The 26,183-nt window shown below is 41.3% G+C and overlaps 1 protein-coding gene across 2 annotated transcripts; it reads left to right on the forward strand.

The window, feature by feature from the left end:
* The first annotated feature begins 646 nt into the window (after nt 1–646).
* On the forward strand, nt 647–25,637 carry PRDM4 (PR/SET domain 4). Of its 2 annotated transcripts, none has more exons than XM_087448989.1 (12): nt 647–819; nt 1,002–1,242; nt 4,689–4,822; nt 6,689–6,874; nt 8,484–9,278; nt 12,991–13,140; nt 14,124–14,263; nt 15,269–15,354; nt 16,049–16,176; nt 16,831–17,145; nt 18,302–18,470; nt 23,928–25,637. In XM_087448989.1, exons 2-12 carry the CDS (start codon nt 1,232–1,234, stop codon nt 24,238–24,240), a joined length of 2,427 nt encoding a protein of 808 aa, XP_087305115.1. In that variant the 5' UTR covers nt 647–819; nt 1,002–1,231; the 3' UTR covers nt 24,241–25,637. The 2 variants fall into 2 exon arrangements, with proteins under 2 accessions (XP_087305115.1, XP_087305116.1); XM_087448990.1 differs by having other exon boundaries at nt 649–819; nt 14,145–14,263.
* The last annotated feature ends 546 nt before the right edge of the window (nt 25,638–26,183 follow it).

Consider the following 26,183-nt stretch of genomic DNA (forward strand, 5'->3'; position numbering starts at 1 on the left):
GGTGCATGGAAGCTACCAGGCAGCGTGTTGTAGTTTCAATGACCAATTCCATGAACTTGGGATCATTTTCCCGTAAGGCCATCTCAGTATCCCCTCAGGCTTAGCACAGTGCCTGGCATGAAGGAGAGAATGAAGAGCAAAGAAAGAAAGGGAAGGAAATTTGTACAAAATTTAAAACACCACCATTTATGACTTGAAGCAGGGAAAGTGGGCCACCTTCAGGAGTAATACGGTGAAAAATATTCGGGATACAATCCCAATTCCTCCTGGGCAACACCACCACCATCTTTGGGCTAAGGCCTTATTTCGAATCTTACGGGCTTGCGTGGACTCACGGTTTCCTAGAAGGAGAATGCCAAGAAAACTGAAACCCTAGTGTGGAGGACTTAGGGGACTCAGAACCCACTCCCTCCGCGCACGTCAGCCCCGGTTGCCTAGCAACTGTGGGTCGATCGCTCGGCGCTCGACTCCATCTGGCCGGACTGAGACGCGGCGCTCCCGGCCGAGCCTCTCGCCGCCCGCCCCTCTCCGGCCGGGGTCCCCGCGGTGCGCACGCGCGGAAGGGGCTCGCCTGGGGGAGGGGCGCACGCGCGAGGGGCGGGGCGGCGGGCGCAGAGAGTGGCCGCGGAGCCGGAAACGCGCCCCGGAGGGTGCGGCCCTGAGGAGACCGCGGGCTGGGCCAGGCCGGGCGGGAAACGTTAGGCGAGCGGCCCCCGGGGCGCGGGGGTCGAGCGGGCGGGGAGCGCCCCGAGGCGAGCTCTGCCCGGATGAGGAACAAAGCGGTGGGGCAGGCGCGCGCGCCCCCCGCGCGGCCAGCAGGTGGGCTGCGCGCGGGCCCGGCCGGGGCGGGGCGAGGGCGGCCCGGCCTGCGGGCCCCATGCCCGCCGGTCAGTTGGCTGCCCTTGGGAGGCGGTGTCCGCGGCGCCTGGGCTGTCGGGTGGCGAGGGGACGGGGCTGCATCCTCCCCGTGCCTTGGTGACCGCCCGTGTCCTCCCCTCCAGGTTGGGCAGCCCCGCTCCCGACGCTCCTGCAGGAAAGGCCCCTGGTGTCCCTCGGCATGCCCCATCGCGCAGCAGGGTGCGCGGCTGCCGGCCCTCGGGAGAAGTTGGGCTGCCCCGGGCGGGCAGCGGTTGTAAGCAAGATGCGATAGCACGTGACCCTGGAACGCAGCCCCTGATGCCGGTTCCCCGCCCTCCGTGTGCTCTTTTCTCTGACCCTTGGCCCCCAGCAGATGCGTCACAGGTGAGTAGCCTGGTGGGCTCAGCGCTGGTGACGTCTTTGGAAAACATCTGGCAAATGAGAGTTCAGATTGCGTTTGTTTTGGGTGCCATTGGGAAGGTTACAGGTGCGATTTCCAAATGGATTTGTGTCCCAAAGGGAGCAAGACCTCCAGAAACTAGTGTTGGGTCGAATATACTCTCATTCAACCTAATTTACCCCAAACGTGAATAGTTGTTCCGAAGAGCCACACATTGATTGTTGGCTCGTTGACCCCTTTATCCTATGCCTTTGAGTTATTTGAGCATTTAAATAATACCTGTATCTGGATTCCAAAGTGTGTTTTTAGCTCATCACGGTGCTTCACCTTGAATTTTGCTGGTGACCGTCTGGCTTGAAAAGTAATGTGGAGAAATTAAGTTCTTAATCCTGCAGGCTTGGTGCTAATGTTTAAAGTACTTTATGGTACCATGCCAGAACAGTACAGAAGTCAAAGAAGTAGTTACATTTGGCTGTTCTTTTAGGGCCCTTCATAGGTTGTTATGTTGGGGATAAGGAAGATAAAACAAATTTATTGAAATTACTGAAACTGTCTATTGCATTTGCAAAGTGGCTGCATTTCAGTTAGCTACTTCTGTGTTATTCTAAGACAAGGTTATAAGATCAGTAGCTGGCAAATGGTTCATACATAGGTCAGTTAGAAACACACACAAAGTGTAGAAGTATGAAGGAAGTGATTCTCTGAGGAATGAGTAGGGAAGAAGAGACAGAGCTTAGCTTGGTCTCTTGATTCTGGCCCTTCTCCCAAGATTGCTTCCTACAGTTCCATGTGAGAAAGGTAGTTAGAATAGAATTGCACTTTAGAATGAGAGAGTCTTGGGATCGGATTGTAAATTCCCTTCATCTGCTCTCTCTCTGTGGGATGCTAGTTACCTTTGGTTTATAGCTGCTGAGGTCATCGCATTTTAGTGACTCACAGCAAAGCAGAAATCTGCTGAGCCGCTCACATTAAACTCTGGTTTGAACTGGTTTGAGAAGGCCTAGTCAACCTAGAAACACCATTTTGATTTTTATCTCAAGATTAGGTGCGCAGATTAATATTCAGGAATTTTCAGAATGGAATTTGATGCTACAGACTTTTAATTGTACTTAAAAAATTATTGTAACCAATTTTTTGTAGGTCACTACTGCCCCAGGGATTATAGAGGTTTAGTTATGTTTATAGCTGTAAAAAGTTACAGGAAAAGTCTGTTTCCAACCAACCCAAACCCAGAAACTTTCAAAATTAAGGTAGCTCTGGTTTTCTTAGGCTATCAGGGTTTTTTGAATTCTTTTATAACATAATTAAATACTGTTATTAGTGTGCTGTCCTTCGTAAGATGTGCCTCATTTGCCATGTGCTTCTAGTTGTCTTTCTAGTAAGGATGAGATTGCATTGCTCCATCCAAATTAAATAAATATTCCTAGTGCCTACTCTGTACAAGGTTCTGTCCTCAATTGGCCTTGTACACTTTATTAATGTCTGGGAGCTTAGTTTTATGAGATACCTGGCGAAGGATACAGTTGAAGCCTGTGGATGTAGAATAATGCGGGAGTAGGTCTGTGTGGGACTTCTAACATACCCCACAATATAAATACACAGATCCTAATGTATTGGAACTGTGCGAAAGGCAAAATGGTTCTTTTATGGTAATTGTCTTTTTCTAATTGTAGTTAAGAGTTTGGGTTTCTTAAATTAAGCAGACCTGGATTTAAATCCCATCTCTGCCACTTAGTAGTTATGTAATCTTGGGTTAAGTTTCTTAGCTGCTCTGAGGCTCAGTTTCCTCATCTCTAAAATGGGGTTAAGAAAAATGCCTACCTCACAGTAGTTATAAGGATTAGGCAGGATAATTACATGTAAATCACTTAGTCCAGTGCCTGACATGCATAGTAAGGGAGTAATAAGTGTTAGCTGTTATTATTTTCAGGTTGGTTGATAGCTGATATTGCCACTTTTCAGAATTAAAAACCTATTTGGGTTTGTTTTCACTGCTAAGGAGCATGTAGACCCATTTGATTCCCCCTACTCCTCTGCACCCCTCCCATGTCCATAGGCACACACAGAACAACTTGCGTTAGGATTCGAGGTCATCAGTGACTTCCTTTGGATAGCCTGTTGGCCAGCTTCTTGAAATTATAATGTTTATAATATGGCAGTCTCTCAGTTCTAATATAGGAGTACTTATGGGTATTCCTATATTAGGAATAATACTTATTGGTAACAACCTCCAATGATGTTCAGATCAGTATTGCATTTTTTAAATTGTGTAAGTTTCAGGTATGCAGTATTATTTTCATGATGTTGTTAATGGCAGTGCAAGATAGATGGCATGGAAAAGGTGATTCTTAGATTCTTCAGCCTGCCAAAAATGGTCTGTAGATGAGAAAAAGTTCTCGAGGCGGCCTGGTGGCGTAGTGGTTAAGTTTGCACACGCCACTTCAGCAGCCCAGGGTTCCCAGGTTCAGATCCCAGGCACAGACCTACGCATTGCTCATCAAGCCGTGCTGTGTCGGGGTCCTGTATATAAAGTAGAGGAAGATGGGCACAGATGTTAGCTCAGGGACAGTGTTCCTCAAGCAAAAAGAGGAAGATTGGCAACAGATGCTAGCTCAGGGTTGATCTTCCTCACCAAAAAAAAAAAAAAAGTTCCGTGTATTGAAAAACTTCGTGGCGGTATTTTGCAGCATGATCTGTGTGCTTCCACTTCATCGCTGTGTGATTTGGGGCATATGACATGCCCTCTTTGAGTCTCGGTTTTCTCATCTACCTTATTTTGAAGAATTAGAGAATATGAAGTAATTTTTATAAAGTATCTAGCAAACCTTATGTAATGAATCTCAATATATGGAAGATATTAAGATTATTAATTATTAAGATATTGATACAGAATTTTAATAAAATGCTGATCCATGGAAAAATGGTGCTTCTTCACACCGTTGATTATCTAATTCAGACCCAGAATCCCTTTAATTCCTGGTAAAAGAGTTAGTAAAAATTCTTTGAGTAGTTTAAAACAAACTGCCTATAAAAATCCCGGTTTGAAGTAATAAGGCAGTTGGAGAAAATAAATATTGTGAAAGAAAAAACTGGCAATTTTAAAAAAACAAACAAACCCTCATCGCTAGTGTGCTCTGAGGATTGCAAACTTTGCTTTAGATGGTGTGCTTAGGGTTTGGAACAAGGCACACCTGAGTTAAATCCTGTTCCTGCTCTATGACATTGACTGAGTTAGTTAATGTCTCTGAATCCCAGTTTCCCATCAGTAGACTATGACACTAGCTATCTCGGAGAGCTGTGAGCATAAAAAATGAAGTAATAGTTGGTCAAGTCTCATTTCCCCACCCTTATTGTTGCAAGTTCTTTAGTACCTTAAATGGGGTCACTGAGGTAATTTTTTGCATAACTAGTTGTGTATGCTCTCTCTTAGGATGAATGAGATGAACCTGAGCCCAGTGGGGATGGAGCAACTGACTTCATCCTCTGTGAGCAATGCCTTGCCAGTCTCAGGGAGTCACCTGGGGTTGGCTGCCTCACCCACTCACAATGCCATCCCTGCCCCAGGTGAGTGGTAAGGGACAGACACTGAATTCAACAGTGCAATTCATTGTTAATTGCTTTATCGATTCTAAATGGAGCCTAGAGGGGTCAGAGCCCCTTTAAGAGTGGAAGAGAGAAGCCCAGCACGTCTGAACGGCGATTCCAGGTGTGGTGGCATAATGATGAAGACATTTTTGTAAAGAGTCACCGAGAGTCCTAGCGGGCAGGATTAGCAGTTTCTCCTGATAGTCCACTTCTTGGGTTGTGGCCTTTTGTCTAGCACTGTAACTGACTTGGCATTTAATCTAGGATTACCCATTCGTCTGGTTCATACTCTTGGCACTCTGTCCCTGGGTTAATAGAGAATCAAAGTTACTGTAGTAACTATTCCCAGAAAGCATGAGAAATTGAGCTTTATTTTCTACTACCTTGAAACCTGGAACTGCCAATGTGCCAGGCCTAGAATTGTGGGGAAAGAGGAGGTACCAGAGATGGAGCTCCTACATGGAACTCCCCATGAGGCTCAACTTGTAGAGAATCAGAGTATAGGAAGAGCTCATTTTCCCCCATCACTGTGTTTTTAAAACCTTTTTATCTGCCTACTTTAATTTTCTTTTTCTATTGAAATGGATAAGAGACAGGTAAGCTATTGATTCTTAAAATGGTAAGCTAGTGATTCTTAAGGATCTACTGCGTTGTAATATATTGGACTTTCTTTATCAAAATAGGAGTTAATGTTTAAGAGTATAAGTTGTTTAAGTAGTTCTCTATAGAGAATTACTTGCTTAATTATTAAAATACAGCAGTTGAATAAGATTCATCTAAACTAGGGTCTCCACATTCCTTTAAGTGTCCACAAGCGAAATTTTTAAAAAATTTTATTAGTTGTTAACCCATTTGATGATCTCTTAGGCATTCCTTTTAGTGGACACTCTTTTTAAGGAAGAAAAGCCTATTAAAAAATATTGCCACTGGCAAAAATAATGCAAATCAGCACTGCCTAAATTGGTGAGTCTTCATTATGGTAATTAGGCACAGTAAGTCACTTCACTTTGCAGATAGATATAATCCAAGGTAGATATGATCTAAGGTTTAAGTTTTTTTAAATCATGAAGTACAGCGTATATATGAAAGCTGTATGAAAGTGTATATGTACAGTTTTACATCTAACTTTAGATTATTTTCCAAATAGAAGCATATCTATGAATTTTTAAAAGTGAAACATTCTCACCACATAAAATAGAAAATAGGGGCTGGCCCCGTGGCATAGCAGTTAAGTGCACGCGGTCCGCTACTGGAGGCACCGCTTCTCTGGCCATGCTGAGGCCGCGTCCCACATACAGCAACTAGAAAGATGTGCAACTAGGACGTACAACTATCTACTGGGGCTTAGGGGGAAAAAAAGGAGGAGGATCGGCAATAGATGTTAGTTCAGGGCCGGTCTTCCTCAGCAAAAAGAGGAGGATTGGCACAGCTCAGGGCTGATCTTCCTCACAAAAAAAAAAAAGAAAATAAAGTAAAAAAATATGAAAAAAAATCTGTAATATCATTACTCAGAGACCACTCCTGTGAACTTTGGTGTGTTTTCTTACTGTTCTTTTTATCTCTATGTAATTTATAAATTGTATTTAAACTAGGTTTTTAATTGTAATGAAATGTGTTGGCACTTAACAGCAACACAGATAACTGGAGGATCAACCTGGCATTTTAGAACCAACTTCAGAACTAACTTTAGGACCTGTTTGTGGATGTGTGCACAGACTGCCTATCTGGGGATAGGTAATTTTGCTCATATGCAGAAACCTTCCTAAGAGTTTAGCCAGTGATTTTAGAGAGAATGTTTTTAAGTACTTACTTTATTTTAATTGAGAAAAAAAATTTTTTTTGTAGGCCTGCCAGTGGCAATTCCAAACCTGGGTCCCTCCCTGAGCTCTCTGCCTTCTGCTTTGTCTCTGATGCTCCCAATGGGTATTGGGGATCGAGGAGTGATGTGTGGGTTACCTGAAAGAAACTACACCCTACCTCCACCACCTTACCCCCACCTGGAGAGCAGTTACTTCAGAACCATTCTACCTGGTAAGTATTATAGTTATTTGAGAAGTTAGAAGAAAGACTAGAGCTGACTATTAACCTCAGTTCTTCGAGACTTGAATAACACTTTTTTCTCTTTGTCACTATTAGATATTAATCTCTAGGTGGGGAAAAAAAATCTTTGTTTATGTACTTTTCCTCTTAGAATGCACAGATAACACGTTATTAATAAAGCAGTTTGACTAAGCTTAATTTCGTTTTTTTTTTCTTGTGAGGAAGATCAGCCCTGTGCTAACATCTGCCAATCCTCTTCTCTCTTTTTTTTTTTTGCTGAGGAAGACTGGCCCTGGGCTAACATCCGTGGCTATCTTCCTCCACTTTATATGGGACGCCGCCACAGCATGGCCTGCCAAGCAGTGCGTCGGTGCGCGCCCGGGATTTGAACTGGTGAACCCCGGCCCGCCACAGCAGAGTGTGCGCACTTAACTGCTTGTGCCACCGGGCCAGCCCCTAAGCTTAATTTCTTAATGGCACATGAACAGTGTTTCTCTTTTCTCCTCCAGGATCTGCTTAGTTCAGTTTTTATAATTCTGCAATTGTAATTCCTACCAACCACATGTCCTGCTACAGGGTGATTGTGTATTATAAATTAAAGCTTATCGAATTTTTATTCTGTTATAAAAGTAGTGTATAGTCATTTCAGAAAATTTAGCAAATGAGGGAGGGGAACCATTCTTAGTCCCATCTTCCATCTTTTTGGTGTACTGCCTTCCTGTCTTTTATTTTGGTGTACAGGTTTTTGCTGTTTTTCATAATTAAGACTGTACTTTCTATACAATTCCGTCGTCTTACTTTTTTCACTTAATATTTTTCTCTATTTTTACATAGTTATTTTCCCAAACTGCTACATGGTTTTCATAATTATCCTTTTTAATGATGCATTATGTTCTACTGAATAGATATTCCATGGCTTATATCAATCTTGTCGGACAGTTTGGTTTTTCCAATTTTAAACCATTATGTGAATGTCTTTGTGTATAATATTTACAAAATACATTTGAGGAAGATTACCATAAGTGGAGTTTCTTGTGCAAGAGGGTATGAACATTTTTGAGGTTTTAATATATATACTTTTCGAAGAGGTTTTAGTAATTTACACTCCCACTGGCAGTGCAGCAAATATCATTTCACCACATCCTCACAAGCACAAGTATTCCAATATTTTATTCTGTTTTAATAATGATAGTTTAATAAGTTAAACAATTATATTTAATTAAATTTTATTTTTCACATGGAAGACCTGCGTTTAGTAAATCATTTTACCTTTTAAATCTTAGAGAGCAAATTTCAGCATCTTAGGACTCAGGAATTCCAACCATGTGTATGTTAAAGGCATCATTTAAATGATTAATTTCCAGTGACTTCAAAGGAACATAGTTAATTTTTTATGATTTCTGAGTTTCACAGGAAAAGCTGAATTATGGTATATGTATGTTGCTATCTATAAAGTATATATATTGATTAAGCCAAAGAAGTAACTAGGAGATTATTTTAATTTAGTTATATTTGTAAGGAAAACAGCTTCTAGCATTTGGAATTCTTTATATTTAACAAGGTACAGTGTCTCTAATATCTCATCTTTTCCTTTTCTCAGGCATTTTATCTTATTTAGCTGACAGACCACCTCCTCAGTACATCCACCCCAACTCCATAAATGTTGACAGTAATACAGCATTATCTATCACCAATAACCCTTCAGTGCTGGATCCCTATCAGTCCAATGGAAATGTTGGATTAGAGCCAGGCATTGTTTCGATAGACTCTCGCTCTGTGAACACACATGGTGCCCAGAGTCTTCATCCCAGTGATGGCCATGAGGTGGCCTTGGACACAACAATCACTATGGAGAACGTCTCTAGGGTCACCAGCCCAATCTCGACAGATGGAATGGCAGAAGAGCTTACAATGGACGGTGTTGCAGGCGAGCATTCCCAAATCCCAAATGGCTCCAGAAGTCATGAACCTCTGTCTGTGGATTCTGTGAGCAACAACCTTGCAGCAGACACTGTAGGACATGGTGGTGTGATACCCATTCATGGGAATGGCCTGGAGCTCCCTGTGGTCATGGAGACAGACCACATTGCAAGTCGGGTCAACGGGATGTCTGACAGTGCCCTCAGTGACTCCATCCACACCGTGGCCATGAGCACCAACTCTGTAAGCGTGGCACTCTCTACCTCACACAACCTCGCCTCCCTAGAATCTGTTTCCCTCCATGAAGTTGGCCTAAGCCTAGAACCTGTGGCTGTCTCCTCCATCACCCAGGAGGTTGCTATGGGGACAGGTCATGTAGATGTATCTTCAGACAGTCTTTCTTTTGTACCACCTTCACTGCAAATGGAAGACTCCAATTCAAACAAGGAAAATATGGCAACCTTGTTTACAATTTGTGAGTGTGCTTAGCCTTTTTCTTTTGGAAATATTGGTAGAAAGGGCCATCATCCCTAATAGGTTTAGTCACAAAGTCAGGTGTTGGATTAAGGGAGTATAGAAAGTAACTAGCCTTTGGACTTTTCTTTGCCTTTGTATTATCCTTTATATTGATGTGGTGCTTTTTCCTCAGGTAAGCCAAATGATATAGAAACATTTCATTGGTTCTCACAGCGTTCTCCTGAAGTAAGGAAACAGTCATTTCTGTATTTTTCAGATAAGCTTAGCCCAATAGTATTTAAGGTATTTCCCAAGGTTTCACAAATAGTTAATTATAGGAGTAAACTTCAGTAAGGTCTTTTGTGTGACAAGTCTTGTGCTTTTTCAACATAAGACAAACTTCATTAGATCATGTGTACTTTTTTACCCCCTTGGAGAAATGTGGGTGGATAGAAGGCATATAAATTACCATAGTTGGGCATGTAAAAGTTCTTTTTGGGGGGCAATAATAACAAAAAGCAATATAAAAACAGTCAATTTGTTGATGTCTCTGCATGCTTCATTCATGCGGTGAACGTGTTGAGTGCTTACTCTGTATATGCCAGCCTCTGCGCTAGGTGCTGGGGAGAAGACGGCCTGTAAGAGGTAGCGCATGCCTTTAAGGAGCTTACAGCCTGATGGGAAGCATAGGCAAGTAAACAGGCTGTTGCAGTATGGTATGAAAAGTGTGAAGATGGGATTAAGTGCAAGGTGCTGAAGGAGCCTGAGACAGAGCATCTAACCAGAGCATGAAAGGGGCAGGGAAGACTTACCAGGGGAGGCAGCATACATCTTAGCACAGACCTCAAGATCAGGAAAGATGTTGGCAGTTAAGAATCAGGAAGAACAATGTCCCAGACAGGAACTGGCACCCATGAGTGCCTAGAACTACAAGAATCGTGAGTGGTTCAGAATCGCTAAAGCATAAAATGAGGGGTGCGTGATGAGAGGGACATCGGAGCCCAAACAAAGGGCCTCTAAGACCGGGCAAGGGTGTTAAGGAGTGAGAGCTGGGGTGGAGCATTCTGCTGTAACGTAAGGATAACTGGTTTGTTAGAGGTGAGTAGACAGGTAGGGAAGATGATGCCGTGATTTAAGTGAACGTGATGATTTTCCAACCTAGAGTAGAGATAATAAGGATGAGAAAAAGTGGAAGATATTTACCAAGAGCTTAGTAGAGCTTGTTTTAGGGGAGGGAAGGGTTAAGGAAAAAACCTTGGTTTCTGGCATGGGAAACTAGGTGTAGTGGTTCCATTCCTTAGGATAATGAATGGTGGAAGAGGAGTAGATGATTCTTTTGAGGAGTGATGGTGAGTCCAGTTTTAGACATGTTGATTGTACTGTCTGTGAGATATGCAGTAGGGATCTCTAATGAGAAGTTGAATCTGGACCTCAGAGATCTATCTGTCTGGAAATATTTAGAGATCCTCAGCGTTAATATGTTAATTATGGCCATGGAAGTGGGGGTGAAATTATCTCCTAGTAAGAGCGGAATGACAGGAGGGCTAGGGATATTAAGATACAGCAGTAGAGGAAGAGTTTCTGAAGTAGACTGAACAGGAGGGTCAGGAAAGTTGGAGGAAGCTTCTGGTGCTGCAGAAGCCAAGCAGTGGGGAGACCTTCTGAAGTCTCAAATTTGTAATTTTCAAATATTTTAATTTAGGAATGTAATTAATATAGGATCATTAATTTAGCAGAAGAGGCCTAAATAAGCCTGTTGATCCTTTTTTAAGTGCACAAGCAGAACATCTTGCTTCTAAGTGTGTTTTTTGAAAAATGAGATGTTCACATATATACCTTAAAGTGTACAATTTAGTGGTTTTTAGGATATTGACAAGGTTGTGCAACCATCACCACTATCTAATTCTAAAATTTATTTTATCACTCCATAAAGAAACCTCATTAGCAGTCACTCATGTTTCCCTCCCTTCCTACCATGCTCAGACAACCACTAATCTACTTTCTATCTCTATGAATTCACCTATTCTGGACATTTCATGTAAATGGAATCATACAATATGTGGCTTTCTGTGTTTGGCTTCTTTCACTTAGCATAATGTTGTCATGGCTCATCCATGTTGTAGCATGTATCAGTACTTCATTCCTTTTTTTTTTTTTTGTGAGGAAGATCAACCCTGAGCTAACATCCATGCTAATCCTCCTCTTTTTGCTGAGGAAGACCGGCTCTGAGCTAACATCTATTGCCAATCCTCCTCCTTTTTTTTCCCCAAAGCCCCAGTAGATAGTTGTACATCCTTCTAGTTGCTCTATGTGGGACATGGCCTCAGCATGGCCAGAGAAGCGGTGCGTCGATGTGCACCCGGGATCTGATCCTGGGCTGCCAGTAGCAGAGCGCGTGCGCTTAACCACTAAGCCACGGGGCTGGCCCACTTCATTCCTTTTTATGGCTGAATAATATTCCACTGTATGGATATACTACATTTTGTTTATCTGTTTATCATTTATGGACATTTGAATTGTTTCTACTTTTTGGCTATTATAAATAATGCTGCTGTGACCATTCATGTACAAGTTTTTGTATGAACATATGCTTTAAATTCGCTTGGATATATATCTAGGAGTGGGGTTACTCTACGTTTAACTTTTTGAGGAATTGCCAAACTTTCCCAAAGTGGCTGTGCTATTTTACATTCCCAATATCAGTGTATGAAAGTTTTGGTTTCTCTGCATCTTTGCCAACACTTATTTTCTTTCTTTTTTATTATAGCCATCCTAGTGGGTGTGAAGTAGCATCTCACTGTGCTTTTTATTTGCATTCCTCTAATGACTAATGATGTTGAATGTCTTTACATGTACTTATTGGCCAAAAGACACTGGGATAGCTGTGATTGTAAGGTTTACGCATTCCGTCTATTTTGTGAATGGGAAATTTTGAACTCAACTATTCACTAATAGGATCACGAATACAATTCCTTAACAGAGAGAAAGGAAAGTAAAAGAATAGAGCAAAATATTTATGGAGAAGAAGGACACTCATAAGCTTGTAAAAGTGAAGTTACTGTAAGCATAGAGAACAGTATATGAAGGCAGTAACCTCTGACAATGCAAAAAGACCATATGAACAATAAGAAATTAAGAATTTTAAGCAAATATGTCTGCAAGAATGTGATTCTACCTGCTGTCCCAAAGGCAATTTTTTTTTTTGTCTTAAGAGTTTGTCATCAAAATCTGGTTGACTAGCTTGTCTACAGTGAAACAAAAGAGAATAGTGGTGCAACTGGCTCTGACTCTGTTGTCCTGTCGTGTCATCTCTGTTTTGGCTTTCCATGACTAACAGCATTTCAACTCAGTTTCCTCTTACAGTTTGGTAGAATTGAAAAATTTTGGATTTTAGAACATCATATCTAAAGGTATTGCTTATCTACCTAATATAAGGAATAATGTACTTGATTCGTAAGGTAACATAATATTATTTTTTGATCAGTCTTTCTCTTATGCACTGAATAGGAAGCTTGTCCTGTTGGATAAAAAGAAAAAATTCAAATCTTGCTGAAGAGAGGTATAAGAGAGGATATATATTTTAGTGTAAGAAAGTGGTTTTTTGATCAGACTATTTCTACTGGAACCTTGCTTCTTTACATTTTAGTAATTAGCATTTAAATAAAAAAGCAGGTGGTAATTCAGACTGCTTGAACTAAAACCGTTTGTATTTCTCGATTGTCCATCTACAGGGTGCACTCTCTGTGACCGAGCCTATCCTTCAGACTGCCCCGATCACGGACCAGTGACTTTTATTCCTGACACTCCAATAGATAGCAGAGCGAGGCTTTCTCTCCCAAAGCAGCTTGTTCTCCGCCAGTCAATTGTGGGAGCAGAAGTTGGTAAGAACCTTGAAACCATAAAACCCCATCAAATCTCTTCTTCTTTTGTGAGATGGAGCTGTAAAAGTGGATGTGTATAATTTAGTGATTATTTGGTTGATCCAAAAGTCAATTTATGGCCTAAGAGTTATCTTTTTAGGGAATACTTGTCTTGTTCAGTGGTGATAGCAATAAGTCAAGTTGAAAACTTTATTGGGAAAGTTCCTCTTTCTTAGAATCAGAACTGAGTAGAGAAGAGATGCCTGGCCTGAGTCTTAGAAGACTTGACTTTATTCTCAGCTGTATCATCCACTAACAGTTATCATGAGAAAACACTCCTTGAAACTTAGTTTCTTTTATAGAAACATGAAAAATTCACCACTGATAACCATTTATCACAAAAAATGTTTAGATAAAATGTTTGTAAAGTGGCTAATACTTCTTAGGAAAAAGGAATGTAGACTGCCAGAGTATGCTTACCCATATTTGAATTTAACATGGTTTGTGAATTATTGTGCCATTTCTTTGAAAATATGAATCTAGGTTTATAATTCTTTCAGCTGTAGCTTGGGCATGAGTCAATTGAAAGCATTGAACAGCTTAGATGATATAGAGCAGTACTTTAAGTACAAACGATTTTAGAAGTTTGATTTATTTTGTAGTAATTGCTTTATATTTTTATAATAGAATAATATTCTCTAGTCTTTTTTATGTATTAACTCCAAAATAACATTTGCAGGGACAAGGTTTGGTTCCTTGTGTGTAAAACTGGGTTCAGAAATTTGATACTGCATCTTACTGTGCATTTTCTTCTGAGCCCCATTTAATTTGTTCATTACATTTTCCATATTTGCAGGATAGAAGCCATAAAACTTAGCTACCTGTCAGGAGTGCTGGAATATCAGTAGTTCTTCGGTTCACTGAAAATAAGATTCTTTGCATGAGTTAAGCTACTCTTTCTTCTCTATCCTGTTAGATGTTTAAATCAGTCACTCATTGTGTAGTTGGTGTCCTTCCACTGCTAGGTGTGTGGGCTGGAGAAACCATTCCTGTGCGGACTTGCTTTGGGCCTCTCATTGGCCAGCAGAGTCACTCCATGGAAGTAGCAGAATGGACAGACAAGGAAGTTAACCATATCTGGAAGGTCAGTGTTTGTGAAACTTTTCTGTGGCTTTTGGATGTTATTATAATGAGATAGTTAAAAGCAATATAAAACTCAAAATTAGCCAGGACTCACACAGTGTCATTCACTCGTCAGTTATTTATTTAATATCATATCCTTTCTGTTCTCGGTAGACAAGTTATAATACATAGCAAAACACCAGCTGTTGAATATAGAAGATAAACTATTTTATTCTTCATCCTGTTAGATAACCCAAAGATTCTTCCTTTTAATTACTTGTGGCAGCTCAGGCCATGGACTTTGTTTATATGATGAAAGGCTTATTTTGTAATCAACTAAAACATCCCTCAAATATTTAGATTGGGAAACAATTCTGGCATTAGAAGCTAAGATTATTTCTCTAGTTTTCTAATGAGAGGGGCTAGAAACACAAGGTTTTGACATAAACAGCTATTCCTATAACATTTTTTTATAGAGTGGTAGTCAATAGCTTGGGAATGATACTTCCAAAATTGAAGTGAGAGGAAAGTGGGTCTTGTGATAACTGGAAAGGTAAGGTGCCACTGGCATTGGGGACTTTAATTTTGGTATCCAAAAGAACATAGAAGAAGGCTAGGTCCCTTGGAAAAATAATGAGAAGAGATGGTTCTCTGATCTTCATGTCAGTTGAGTCATTCAGTGCTACGGTAATGTGGTGGGTGATGAAGACAAGTAGACTGTTTTTTTTTTTTTTTTTTTGTCTTTTCCAGTCAAGCCAAAATGTGAATAATCAAGAGCAATGTCATTTTGTACACTGAGCACTAACTGTAGGTCTCTGATGGTCTTTATTATATTGCCAGAAATATTGCCAGAAATAGGGGGACTGGTGAGATATCAAACATGTGAGAAGGCAACCCTGGGTTTTCACACTGACTGGGAAAGCTGGTACTTCCTGCAGAGTCAATAGGCTATTGCTAGCCTAAATTTAGGGGCACTTTGTATCGCTTGTCAGTTCATTTGACATACATGTTTGCCTTCTCTTGGCAGATATACCACAACGGTGTCCTTGAATTCTGCATCATTACAGCTGACGAAAATGAATGTAATTGGATGATGTTTGTGCGCAAGGCTAGGTAAGAGTAGTCTTAGATACAATGGTTACGATTCAGACATCTTTCGATAGGAAGCTTTCCATAAAATAGGGAAGAGCCAAAGAATCCAAATTACACTGGTATCTGCACATACTTTAAGGCCTAAGGCTTTTCACTTTCTTCATTCCAATAGTTGTTGACTAATGGTGATTATGAATCAGAACATAAGAAACTATCCTTTGTTAATGAACAGTTTATTCAACTTGCCACTGTAATAAGGAATGATACAGTCACCATTGAATTCGCAAGTGGGTACCTTCTCTTCTTATTGGCTATTAGTCAGCCCCACAGGCTGTTGTAGTTCGGCCGTCTATCTCTGTGTCTCTGTCATATTGTTTTGTTGAGACTTCATTTTATTTACTTGTCTTGCTTCCAGTAACATACTTTAGTGTTTCCGACTATAAAGGGCAATCTGATGTACTGAAGTAAGAATTCTTTTTCTATATAAGTCCCTCCTAATGGGTAGGTTAGGGAATTAGAAAAGTGACCCAGAGAAATAGTTATATTATATTATATTATATTATATTATATTATATTATATTATATTATATTATATAGTTAATATATATTATATATTATATCTAAGTTTTCGTATAGGATTTTGGTATAGGGGTATGATGTATTTAGTGTATATTTCAAAATTAGTATGCTTTATCTATTAAATGTGATAACTTAGGAACCGGGAGGAGCAGAATTTGGTGGCTTATCCCCATGATGGAAAAATCTATTTCTGCACCTCACAAGATATTCCTCCTGAAAACGAGCTGCTTTTTTACTATAGTCGAGATTATGCTCAGCAGATTGGTAAGTTAACGTAAGACTTGTTTGTCATGAATCTAGCATAGTAAAAGCACTGAGGACCAGAAGTAAAGCTTTGGTAATGATTTACATGTCAGCTGAGGCGTATCGCATACCTTTGTATGTATAAAAGCAGGATGTTACTCCTATGTTAGAACTGTTAAAATCTGTGAGGTTCTTCACAAGCTGAAGGTTATTGACCAAGCAGGATTCATATGAAATAAACCTTTGTGTTAGGACTTTGATTTGGGGAATTTGAAGTTCCTGAGGCTACTTTTTGAGCCAGTACAATTGTAATTTAAGTTCATAAAGGATAGCAAAGCTCTTTGAATTGATTTAACCTTCATGGGCTTTTTCTTTGCGTTGTGTGTGTCATGATGACAAGTGATGTTTAAGAGTTTGTGTGTGCTACAGCATTTTAAAGCTTTTTGCCTAGGAAAGATGCCGTATAATCCAGTATTTACCAGGTGCTTCCTCTGTGCCCGGCACACTATTTTAGATGCTGGGACTAGAGCATTGAACAAGACATTTTAGTGTTACAGGTAGTGGGCAAGCTGGAAATTTTGGTAGGAGGGAGAATTGTAAGCAACAATTATTAATATCAAGAGCAAGTTTTAAAATTTAAGTGTCAGGAGATTTTGAGTAATTTTTTTTTTTAAGGTGTTCCCGAACACCCAGATGTGCACCTCTGTAACTGTGGCAAGGAATGCAATTCCTATGCAGAGTTCAAAGCCCACCTGACCAGCCACATCCATAACCATCTTCCTACCCAGGGCCACAGCAGCAGCCATGGGCCCAGCCACAGCAAAGAAAGGAAGTGGAAGTGCTCAATGTGCCCCCAAGCTTTTATCTCTCCTTCCAAACTTCATGTCCACTTCATGGGGCACATGGGTATGAAGCCCCACAAATGTGATTTCTGTAGCAAGGCTTTTAGTGATCCCAGCAACCTGCGGACTCACCTCAAGATACATACAGGTAAGTTGTATCCGACCATCAAAATGGGATTTTGCAGCAATTAGAAATTGTGAAAGGCCTTGCAGTGAGATAGTCTTGCAGGTAGAGTTGAGATAAGACGTTAGAGAACGAGTCCAGCTGGCTGTCAGCAGAATTCATCGGGTGATACATCTTGGTGGGTATTTGTACTTCCTCAGAGAGTGTTACTTCTGGTTATTAAGATGCTCCACTTTCTAGGTGTCCCCGCTGTAGTTTGAAGGTGACTGGGAAAATGCAGTTAATAATTGGGAAGTTAATCCATGTTTGACTTAAAGCAAGGGGAGTTCTATAGAAACAGCCTGAGCCTGCCCTTAGAGCTCACCCCTGGTCACTGGCCAGAGCCAATTTCTCTCCTTTGAATGTTGCTCAATAAATAGTACCAAAATTTGTTTTTTGAGTTTCTGTTTTCTAAACTCCATGCAAACCAACCTTCCTTTTAGCACTTATTTTTTTCATACAGAACTGCAAAACAACTGATGAAATTTTAGCTTTCTTGACTGGGTCATTTGGGAGATCTTTGAAAGTAAAATTCTTCCTCATCCTTTTGCATTAAGATAGTAGTCGTGACAGAGACTGTATGGCCCGGAAAGCTTAAAGTACTGACTAGCCTTTAAGAAAAGGTTTGCCAACCCCTGACTTAGAGTAATCTTATTTCTGCATTCTTAAGATTTTTATTTCATCCCTGGTTTATGAAGTCATTTTCTATGTTTAAAAAGGAGAGAGAAAACTATGAAATATATATATATAAGTTGTAGAAATGTTTGCCTGTAGACAAGTACTAGAATTCACGAGGTTTTATTTTCAATAACTGAGTTAGGTTGGGTGCTAGAATTATAAGTGGGTTTTTTTTCCAGATTCTATATCGTGTGTTAGCTATGAACATTAAAAAAAAATGTGTATTTAGGTAAGCAGTCCTAGAAGGAGGTCAGATTTGTTAGCTCCACCAGCTTTAGTTGCAGAATATGAATTCAGTGGCTCTGAGTGGTTCTAGGGGGACAGCCCGAGAAAGAGAAGTGCCAGTTACCAGTCAGGTCCCTTTTATTCCTGCCTCTGCCGCACACCCGTACCTGTGCCTGTTCTTCTTGAGAGTGCTAGTGGTGGTTGTATTCACAGTGTGGTAATTTGGGTTAATGTGCAGGTCAGAAGAACTACAGGTGTACTTTGTGTGACAAGTCTTTCACCCAGAAGGCTCACCTGGAGTCCCACATGGTTATCCACACGGGTGAGAAGAATCTCAAGTGTGATTACTGTGACAAGCTGTTTATGCGGAGGCAGGACCTCAAGCAGCACGTGCTCATCCACACACAGTAAGTTAGCCCGCAGCCAGGATGCTCCTCAGGTGGTGGACCGTTGTGTGGCTGCAGACGACTCCACTCGTCGTCGTCTCCTGCCTTGGCACCCTGGTGGATGCCTCCTGTGTTCCACTTAGCCACGTAAAGGTCGGAAAACTAAGTTTCTGTTTGTCCTGGAAGATTTCACTTGTTTGCTTTATTTTTCACGTCCACTCTTTGTATTTTATTCATATTTCAAAACATAATCTCATTTATTTAACAAATATATTTTTAAATACCTCCTTGAAGCCTAGCGTTGTGCTAAGTGGTGAACATACAGAAATGAAAGACGCAGTTCCTTGTCTTTGAAGAGCTCAAAGTCCAGTAAGAGAAACACACCAGTAGATGTTTACCATACTGTGATGCAGTTGTTAGAGTAAGCATTGGATCCTGAGAGACCACAGAAGAGGGTCACCTAACCAGCCTGGAGGTGTCCTGGGAAAGCTTTCTGGTAGTTTAAGCATTAAAGAAGATAAATTATAATTATTCGGGGAAGCAAAGAAAGGTAAGGGATGGGGAGAGTATTCTAGACAGAGGGAATGGCACCTTTAGAAACACAGATGCAAAAAGGACTATGGAATGCAAGTAGTTCTTTATAGGTAGAGCGTAGTGTGCGTGTGAGAGAGCAATGGGAGAGGGGCGGCAGCCAGGTCACGAAGAGCCTTTTATCCAACTAAGAAAATTAAATTTCATTTTGGAAATAATGGGAACCATAGAAGGATTTTTCCTCCCCATGTACCAGGCACTGTTCTGTGCTTTGTGTGTGTTTTAATTGTAGTAAAAAACACATAAAATTTATTACCGTGTACTTAATTTATTATTTAAGTATATAGTTCAGTAATGTTAAGTATATTCACATTGTTGTACAAGCATTGAAGGATTTTAAGGAAAAGAATGTTATGGTGAGGTGTCCATTTTATAAAGATTACTCTGGCAGCAGGACAGGATGATTGAAGGAGGAGAAGGCCAAACATTGGGAGACCCATTAGGAATTTATTGCATTAATTTAAGTGCAATTAAATGCCTAGCCTGTGTTAATCACAGTAGTGGGAGAGAGAAGAGAACAGATTTTGTGGTCCTTAGCTTCTAGCAAGCATTAGAAGAGGGAGAAAACATTAGCTCATATTCTAGAGGTACTCTTTAGAATTTCATCTTCATTGGAAACTTTATATTCTTATTGTAGAGTTTAGATAAGTACTTTGCTTTGATATCAACTCTTTTGTCCAGTTCCTAATCACAGTGCCATCTGAAACACTAAAAACATCCAAGGAGTCTGGATCTGCATTCCTGACTCTCAAAGTCTCTTTTTACAACAGTCTTCATTAAATAGTTTTGTTATTAGTGTGAAATTTTAGAAATTAGACACAATAATTATCAAATATTACATAGGATTTTACAGTGTTAGAGTTGAAAGAGAACTCTGGGATCCTTTAGTCTAGCTGCTTGTATTAGTCAGCTGGAGCTGCCGTAACAAAACACCATCGACTGGGTGGCTTAAACGACAGATGTTTATTTTCTTAGACTTCTGGAGGCTGGAAGTCGGAGATCAGGGTGCCCAAGTGGTGAGTTCTGATGAGGCCTCTTCCTGGCTTGCAGGTGGCTGCCTTCTTGCTGGGTCCTCATGTAGCGGAGAGAGCAAACAAGCTCTGGTCTCTCTTGCTCTTCTTACAGGACACTAATTCCATCATGGGGGTCCCACCCTCATGACCTCACCTAAACCTAGTTACCTCCCCTAGGCACCCCCCTCCAGATGCCATCACATTGCAGGTTAGGGCTTCAACGTAGGAGTTGGGGGAGCCACAAATATTCAGTTTCTTACACTGCTCGTAAGAATCACCTGGGCAATGTGAAAAACAACAGTTGGTGCCAAGGCACCACCTGCAGGGATTCTAATTGGTCAGGGAGAGCCCTGACCTGGGTACAGTATTTTTAAAAATCTCCCCAGGTGACTCTTATGTCCAGCCAGAGTTGTGAGCTACTGAGTTCATCCAAACAATAGACTTGTTCCCACAATATCTCTGGCAAGTGCTTACGTTGTTTCTTCTTGAATACCACACAATTTAGTTTTTTTTTTTTTTGTACGTATGAGGAAGATCGGCCCTGAGCTAACATCTGCCAATCCTCCTCTTTTTGGTGAGGAAGACTGGCCCTGGGCTAATATCCGTGCCCATCTTCCTCCACTTTATATGGGACGCCACTACAGCATGGCCTGGCAAGCAGTGCGTCGGTGCGCAACCGGGATCCAAACCGGCGAACCCTGGGCCGCCGCAGTGGAGCGCGCGCGCTTAACTGCTTGCGCCACCGGGCCGGCCCCACAATTTAGTTTTGAGAAGTTTTGCTTGAATCAAACTTCTCTCCATTCGTTTCTACATCTGTCCTCTGGAATGATACACCTATGTTTAATATTTCTTTAAATTGACAGCCTTTCATGCTTATGATCACTGTCAGGTTCCTTTTAAACCCTCTTCCTCAAAACAAATGTCCCTAATTTCTGCAACTTTTCCTCTTAATACCTAGTTGCAAATTTGGTACCCAGAAGAGAACACAGTGTTCAGATATGATCTGTTCAGTGTATAATAAAGTGGAGTTATTCTCTTCCTTGACCTTGACTTTCTGTTCTTTCAAGTGATGCCTAAATTTTTACTTGCTTTTTTTGTAGACATTTCACAGCATAATGCCATATAAATTGTTTTGAGATTAGTTTTAAAACTGTTTCTCTCTATTTGGGTTGAGAATTGGCTTTCTCGGGTATCAGCCAATGAAAACACTTCTCTTAAATGTGGATCGGGACTCTTTGTCAGGATGAAATATTATAAGCCTTTTTGCCAAACTCCCCTGGGATAGAAAGAAGTTTTTGGACTGTCGAGACTTTAAGCTAGTGTAAGTCATTCATAAAAGAAGCGCTATTCAGTCAAAATGTTTTTGAATGAGACTTTAGGCTTCTTACAGAGATCATTGGTAAAATTTTCAGATGTTTGTATTTTTACTTAGGCATTTCAAAGTGGTTATAGTAGTATTGGAATTCATTCTGTTTATCTGCTTAGAAAAGAGAACAGCTCTAGCCCTAAAACCAAATGGAGTTGTTCCTCTCCTACAGTGTTCCCCTGAGGGTGTAAGGCATGTGGCAGAAACTGGCTTTGCCCTTCCTCTAAGAAAGAGGAACTTGAGAGCAAGAACAGTGACACTTGCTCCCTAGGTTATCACCTTAGTCCCATGGCTGTAGATACCGTCTTTATGATTTATCTCTCCAGCCTCACAGAGCTAACCATTCACTCAGCATCCCTGAGTTCTGGATGTCCATTTGGCAACTCAAACCTGATATGTCTAAAAGTCATCTCTTAATATTACCTGTACACACTTGATTTTCCCCCAGTGTTCACCAGCTCTGTAAATGGCACCATCATTATTCATCCCAGTGGCTCAAGCCAAATGCCTTGGAGTCATCCTTAACTCAGTCTTCCATTCTTTTCTCTTTTTGGTGAGAAAGATTGGCCCTGAACTAACATCTGTTGCCAATCTTCCTCTTTTTGCTGAGGAAGATGGGCTCTAAACTAATGTCTGTGCCCATCTTCCTCTATTTTGTATGTGGGATGCCGCCACAGCATGGCTTGATGAGCAGTGCAGCGGTCCGCGCCCCGGGATCCAAACCTGCGAACCCTGGGCCGCTGAAGCGAAGCTCCCAAATTTAACCACTATGCCATTGGGCCAGCCCCTTTCCATTCTTTTCCTCTTTCAACTCTCACCTAGTCCAGACCACCAGCATCTTTCGTGTGAACCACTTCAGTAGTCTTGCCGCTGACCTCCTTGTTTCTACTCTTCTCATCCATTCCCCAACACAGATAAACACACAGGTGCACACACACGAACACTGTATTCTGTCCACAGTGGCCAGAGTGATCCGTTTAAAACTTAAGTCAGATTGTGCCCATCTCTGCTCATAAATCTCCAGTGCTTCCCAGCAACTTGGGTTAAAGGTCTTAGCATAGCCTAGAAGTCCCTTTATGATGTGGTAGTGCTACTTGGCTACCTCTCCAACTTCATCTTTTATTACTTTTCTCCTCATATTCTGCTTTAGTCCCCTTGGCCCTCCACTTGCTACTACTTCAGCATACTAAACACAGTCCAGTCTCAGGGCCTTTGCACTGTACTGCCTCTGCCTAGAAACTTCTCCCGCTAGATATCTCCCTGTCTTCCTCCCTCGCTTCATTAAGGTTTCTGCTCGAATGTCATCGTCTCCTCAGAATGGCCTTCCTTGACTATCTTATCTAAAATAGGACTCCATCACTCTTACCTGGCTTCATTTTTTTCCATAGTACTTATTACTGTCTGATATCACATTATATTTTTTTTAACTTATTTGTCGTGTAACTCCTCCACTAGCAGGTAAGCACCTTGAAGGCAGGGACTCAGTTTTCCACATCCTGTCACTCCATGGAGTCCTTCAGTGTCATCTTCTGAGAGAAGGTAGTGGAAATGCTAAGGAGGCCAGACTTCAGAACTTCCCGCTGCACCCTCCCACTTCTTCAAGGATTTTAACCCCCTTTTATGTTACATGTATTGAACTTGCATTAAGACATAGGGTTCAACTGCTCAAAAAAAAAGTTTAAAAATTCCTGGTCTAAATGATCTCTCAGGTTCTTTTCAGCTCTCAAATGTCTAGGCCAGGGTTACTCAAGCCTTGATACTACTGACCTTTTAAGCTGGAAAATTTTTTGTTGTAGGGGCTACCATTACACCATAGTGAGATATTATGTACTAGCCACTTGGCAAAAATTTTCAAATTTCAGTCTTCCATTGTTAGAGTGAGGGCAACAGGAACTTGTAAATGGCTGTTGATGCCTGTGTATATTGATAACAACCACATTGGAAAATAGTTTAGTCTTATCTAGGTGAAGATGTGCATATCTTTTGAGTCAACTGTACTGTTCCTGAGCATATGCCCTAGAGAAACTCATGCATATGCAAACCACCGGACCAGTATAGAAATGTTCATAGCAGTCTTCATAGCAGTCTTGCCTGTGATAATAAAGAACTGGACACCACCAAAATATCTGTTAACAATAGACAAATCCAGTACCACAGGTGAATTGTGGTGTATTTGTGAGTAGCATAGAGCAATGGAAGGGAACAAACTACTGATATTCACAGCAACTTGAATGATTTTTACAAATGTTGGGTAAAAGAAGCAAAACGCAAGAGATATGTCCAGAATGATCTCATTTATGTCGAATTCCAAAACAGGCAAAATCAATCTATGCTGTTTAAACTACAAATGTTTTATGACTCTTCCGTATGATATATCTCATATAAAACAGTCTGGTTCTAGCTGGGTAGAGCTTCTATGACAAAGGCCTGAGGTTGTGAAGAATAAATGTTTGCCTCAGTTGTCATTTGTAATCCCAAATCAAATGTTTTTTCTTGTGTTCCTCTTAGAGAACGCCAGATCAAGTGTCCCAAATGTGATAAGCTGTTCTTGAGAACAAATCACTTAAAGAAACATCTCAATTCACATGAAGGAAAACGGGATTATGTCTGTGAAAAATGTACAAAGGCTTACCTAACCAAATATCATCTCACCCGCCACCTGAAAACCTGCAAAGGGCCCACCTCCAGTTCCTCAGCACAAGAGGAGGAAGACGAGGAGGACTCAGAGGAGGAAGAACTAGCAGACTCTGTGGGGACAGAAGACTGTCGGATTAACAGTGCTGTGTATTCAGCAGATGAGTCCCTCTCTGCACATAAATAAAAGAAAAGCCAACTATTTCAGATGGAAAATGCAAAAGGGAAAAACACACATAACCAATTATCCACTACAATGGTTTTTATATAAAATGGTTTGTGATGTCCTTCCAGCCAGCAGACAAAAGAGACTGAAGGGGAATGGATAAAGCACTTACAGAGGAGTATCCTAATGAAAACACTTTAAACAGATTAGGGAAAGAGAGCATGTGTCCTATTTTTCAGTCATGTATGGGGAGGAAAGTGTCAACTTTTGAAGTCTGTTCTTTGTTTAAATGATAATCTGAGCGATGCAGTTATGTCTGAGTCGAAGCTGCCCGCTGCCCAAACAAATCAGATTTGTTTTAAGTTCTTCCATTATTCTCTTCCTCCCAGCCCCATGACTTGGTAGCACTCTAAGCTAGGTCCCTGCCTCAGTCATCCTGATTGCCAGTTGTGGTTCTGGTGTTTGGTTTTATGCAGACTACGATGACTTACACTCATCCCAGAACATGTTGGGACACGGCAGTGTAAGTTCGTTACTCTGCAGCTAACAAGTTTAGAGCCCTACCTGCCTTAATCTCTCCTGGCTCTTTGGGAGTTGAGGGTAGATCTTCCCAAAATTTCAGCAGGTGCCTAGAGGGCGGATAAAAAAGGAGCAGCCAGGCAATGGGCAGTGATGGAGAGAAGAAAAGGAGAGACTCAGGGGCCGCTGTCCAAGAAACCGGCTTTGACGGAAGACAGGGTGAGTCACCTGGTTATTATTATTTAGAGATCTTTGTAAGTTTAGACATGTCTCTGTCTCCAATAAAGCCTCCAGCCCTTGACAAAGTGGACCTGGAGGTGCAGCGAGCCAAATAATGCCTGCTGGATTATCAGACAACAAGCACATGTGGACGCAGCTGGCAAAGTGGTACCTCGGCCTGTGCAAAGAAGGAGGGAATGATCCTTTATATCTGGCTTACCCTATGAAAGGAAGAGACACCATTAAAGTGTCGCCAAGTCAGAATGACAAATGGCTGCAGCCATGTTGATGGCATTTGCAAGGTTAGACCTCCCCAGTTGCCTGTTGTGAAGGACCTCATCAGTCAAGCATGGTGGATGCCAAAGGATTTGGAAGGTGTAGAAGGCTTAATGGTCACCACGTGGGTGTGTTTTCAGGGTCCTGGCTTAGTTCATGCATCCATCCATCTTGTCTTTCACCTGGTCTCTCCTATGCGTATCCTGCCTTCAGCAGGAAGCAGAAGCAAGAAGCAGACACATCCTTAAGGTGATGGTTGATGGGACATGCTCTCCTGCTCTGGGCTGGAGTAGAGAGAACTCTAGTGGGAAGGTTTTGCTGCTAATGTATTTATGGAATGAATGTATTTCATTCAAATCTGTATTCCTCTAGGAAGGATCAAAATAAAATTTTTTTAAAATACAGGATTCTTGTAATCTCCTTTTGCATAAGAAGGAAAGGAATAAATCTTACAGGGAAAAATCAGGTACAAATTGATTTTTTCTAAGGTTAGAAGTAGAGAAAGCATTTTGGAAATATTATAGCTTTGAGGTCATATTGTAGTGTGTTTCTGTATAACAGTGCTTGGAAAAACTGCTTCCTGTGTTTCCAGCTCTCGTCTGCCCTCTTCCTCCCTAAGGTAATGCCTTTACTCTGCCCCTCTTTGGAGAACTGTGGCAGGTCTACAGAGGGAGCAGGGAGGTATTGTGGGTGGTTGGGGTGGCTGCCGACACGGGGTCGTGAAGCCTCTGTCAGGGCAGCTCTGGTGGGATGGGGGCAGCTCCAAGCTCAGCCTTTTGCCAAAGGCATCCTGGTGGCAGGCCACCCCTGTTCCCAGGAAACTGCTGGTGCTGGAACTACCAGCTCCCTTTCTCTCTTTATCTCTGTAGCTCATGCTGGGTTCAGTTTTGTCATTTCCCAATGCTGCCCAAGATAGTTAAGCCTAATGTCAAAAAAACCAAACAAAAACA

This window comes from Ceratotherium simum, chromosome 25 (genome assembly GCF_057802395.1).
Source record: "Ceratotherium simum simum isolate JZ-2026a chromosome 25, ASM5780239v1, whole genome shotgun sequence".
Lineage (NCBI taxonomy): Eukaryota > Metazoa > Chordata > Mammalia > Perissodactyla > Rhinocerotidae > Ceratotherium > Ceratotherium simum.

Bases quoted from the DNA above. Each gene is read 5' to 3' on its own strand.
- PRDM4 (XM_087448989.1), top strand. The intron at 13,141-14,123 runs GTAAGAACCTTG...CTCATTGTGTAG, and splicing joins AATTGTGGGAGCAGAAGTTG to TTGGTGTCCTTCCACTGCTA. The intron at 16,177-16,830 runs GTAAGTTAACGT...TTTTTTTTTAAG, and splicing joins AGATTATGCTCAGCAGATTG to GTGTTCCCGAACACCCAGAT.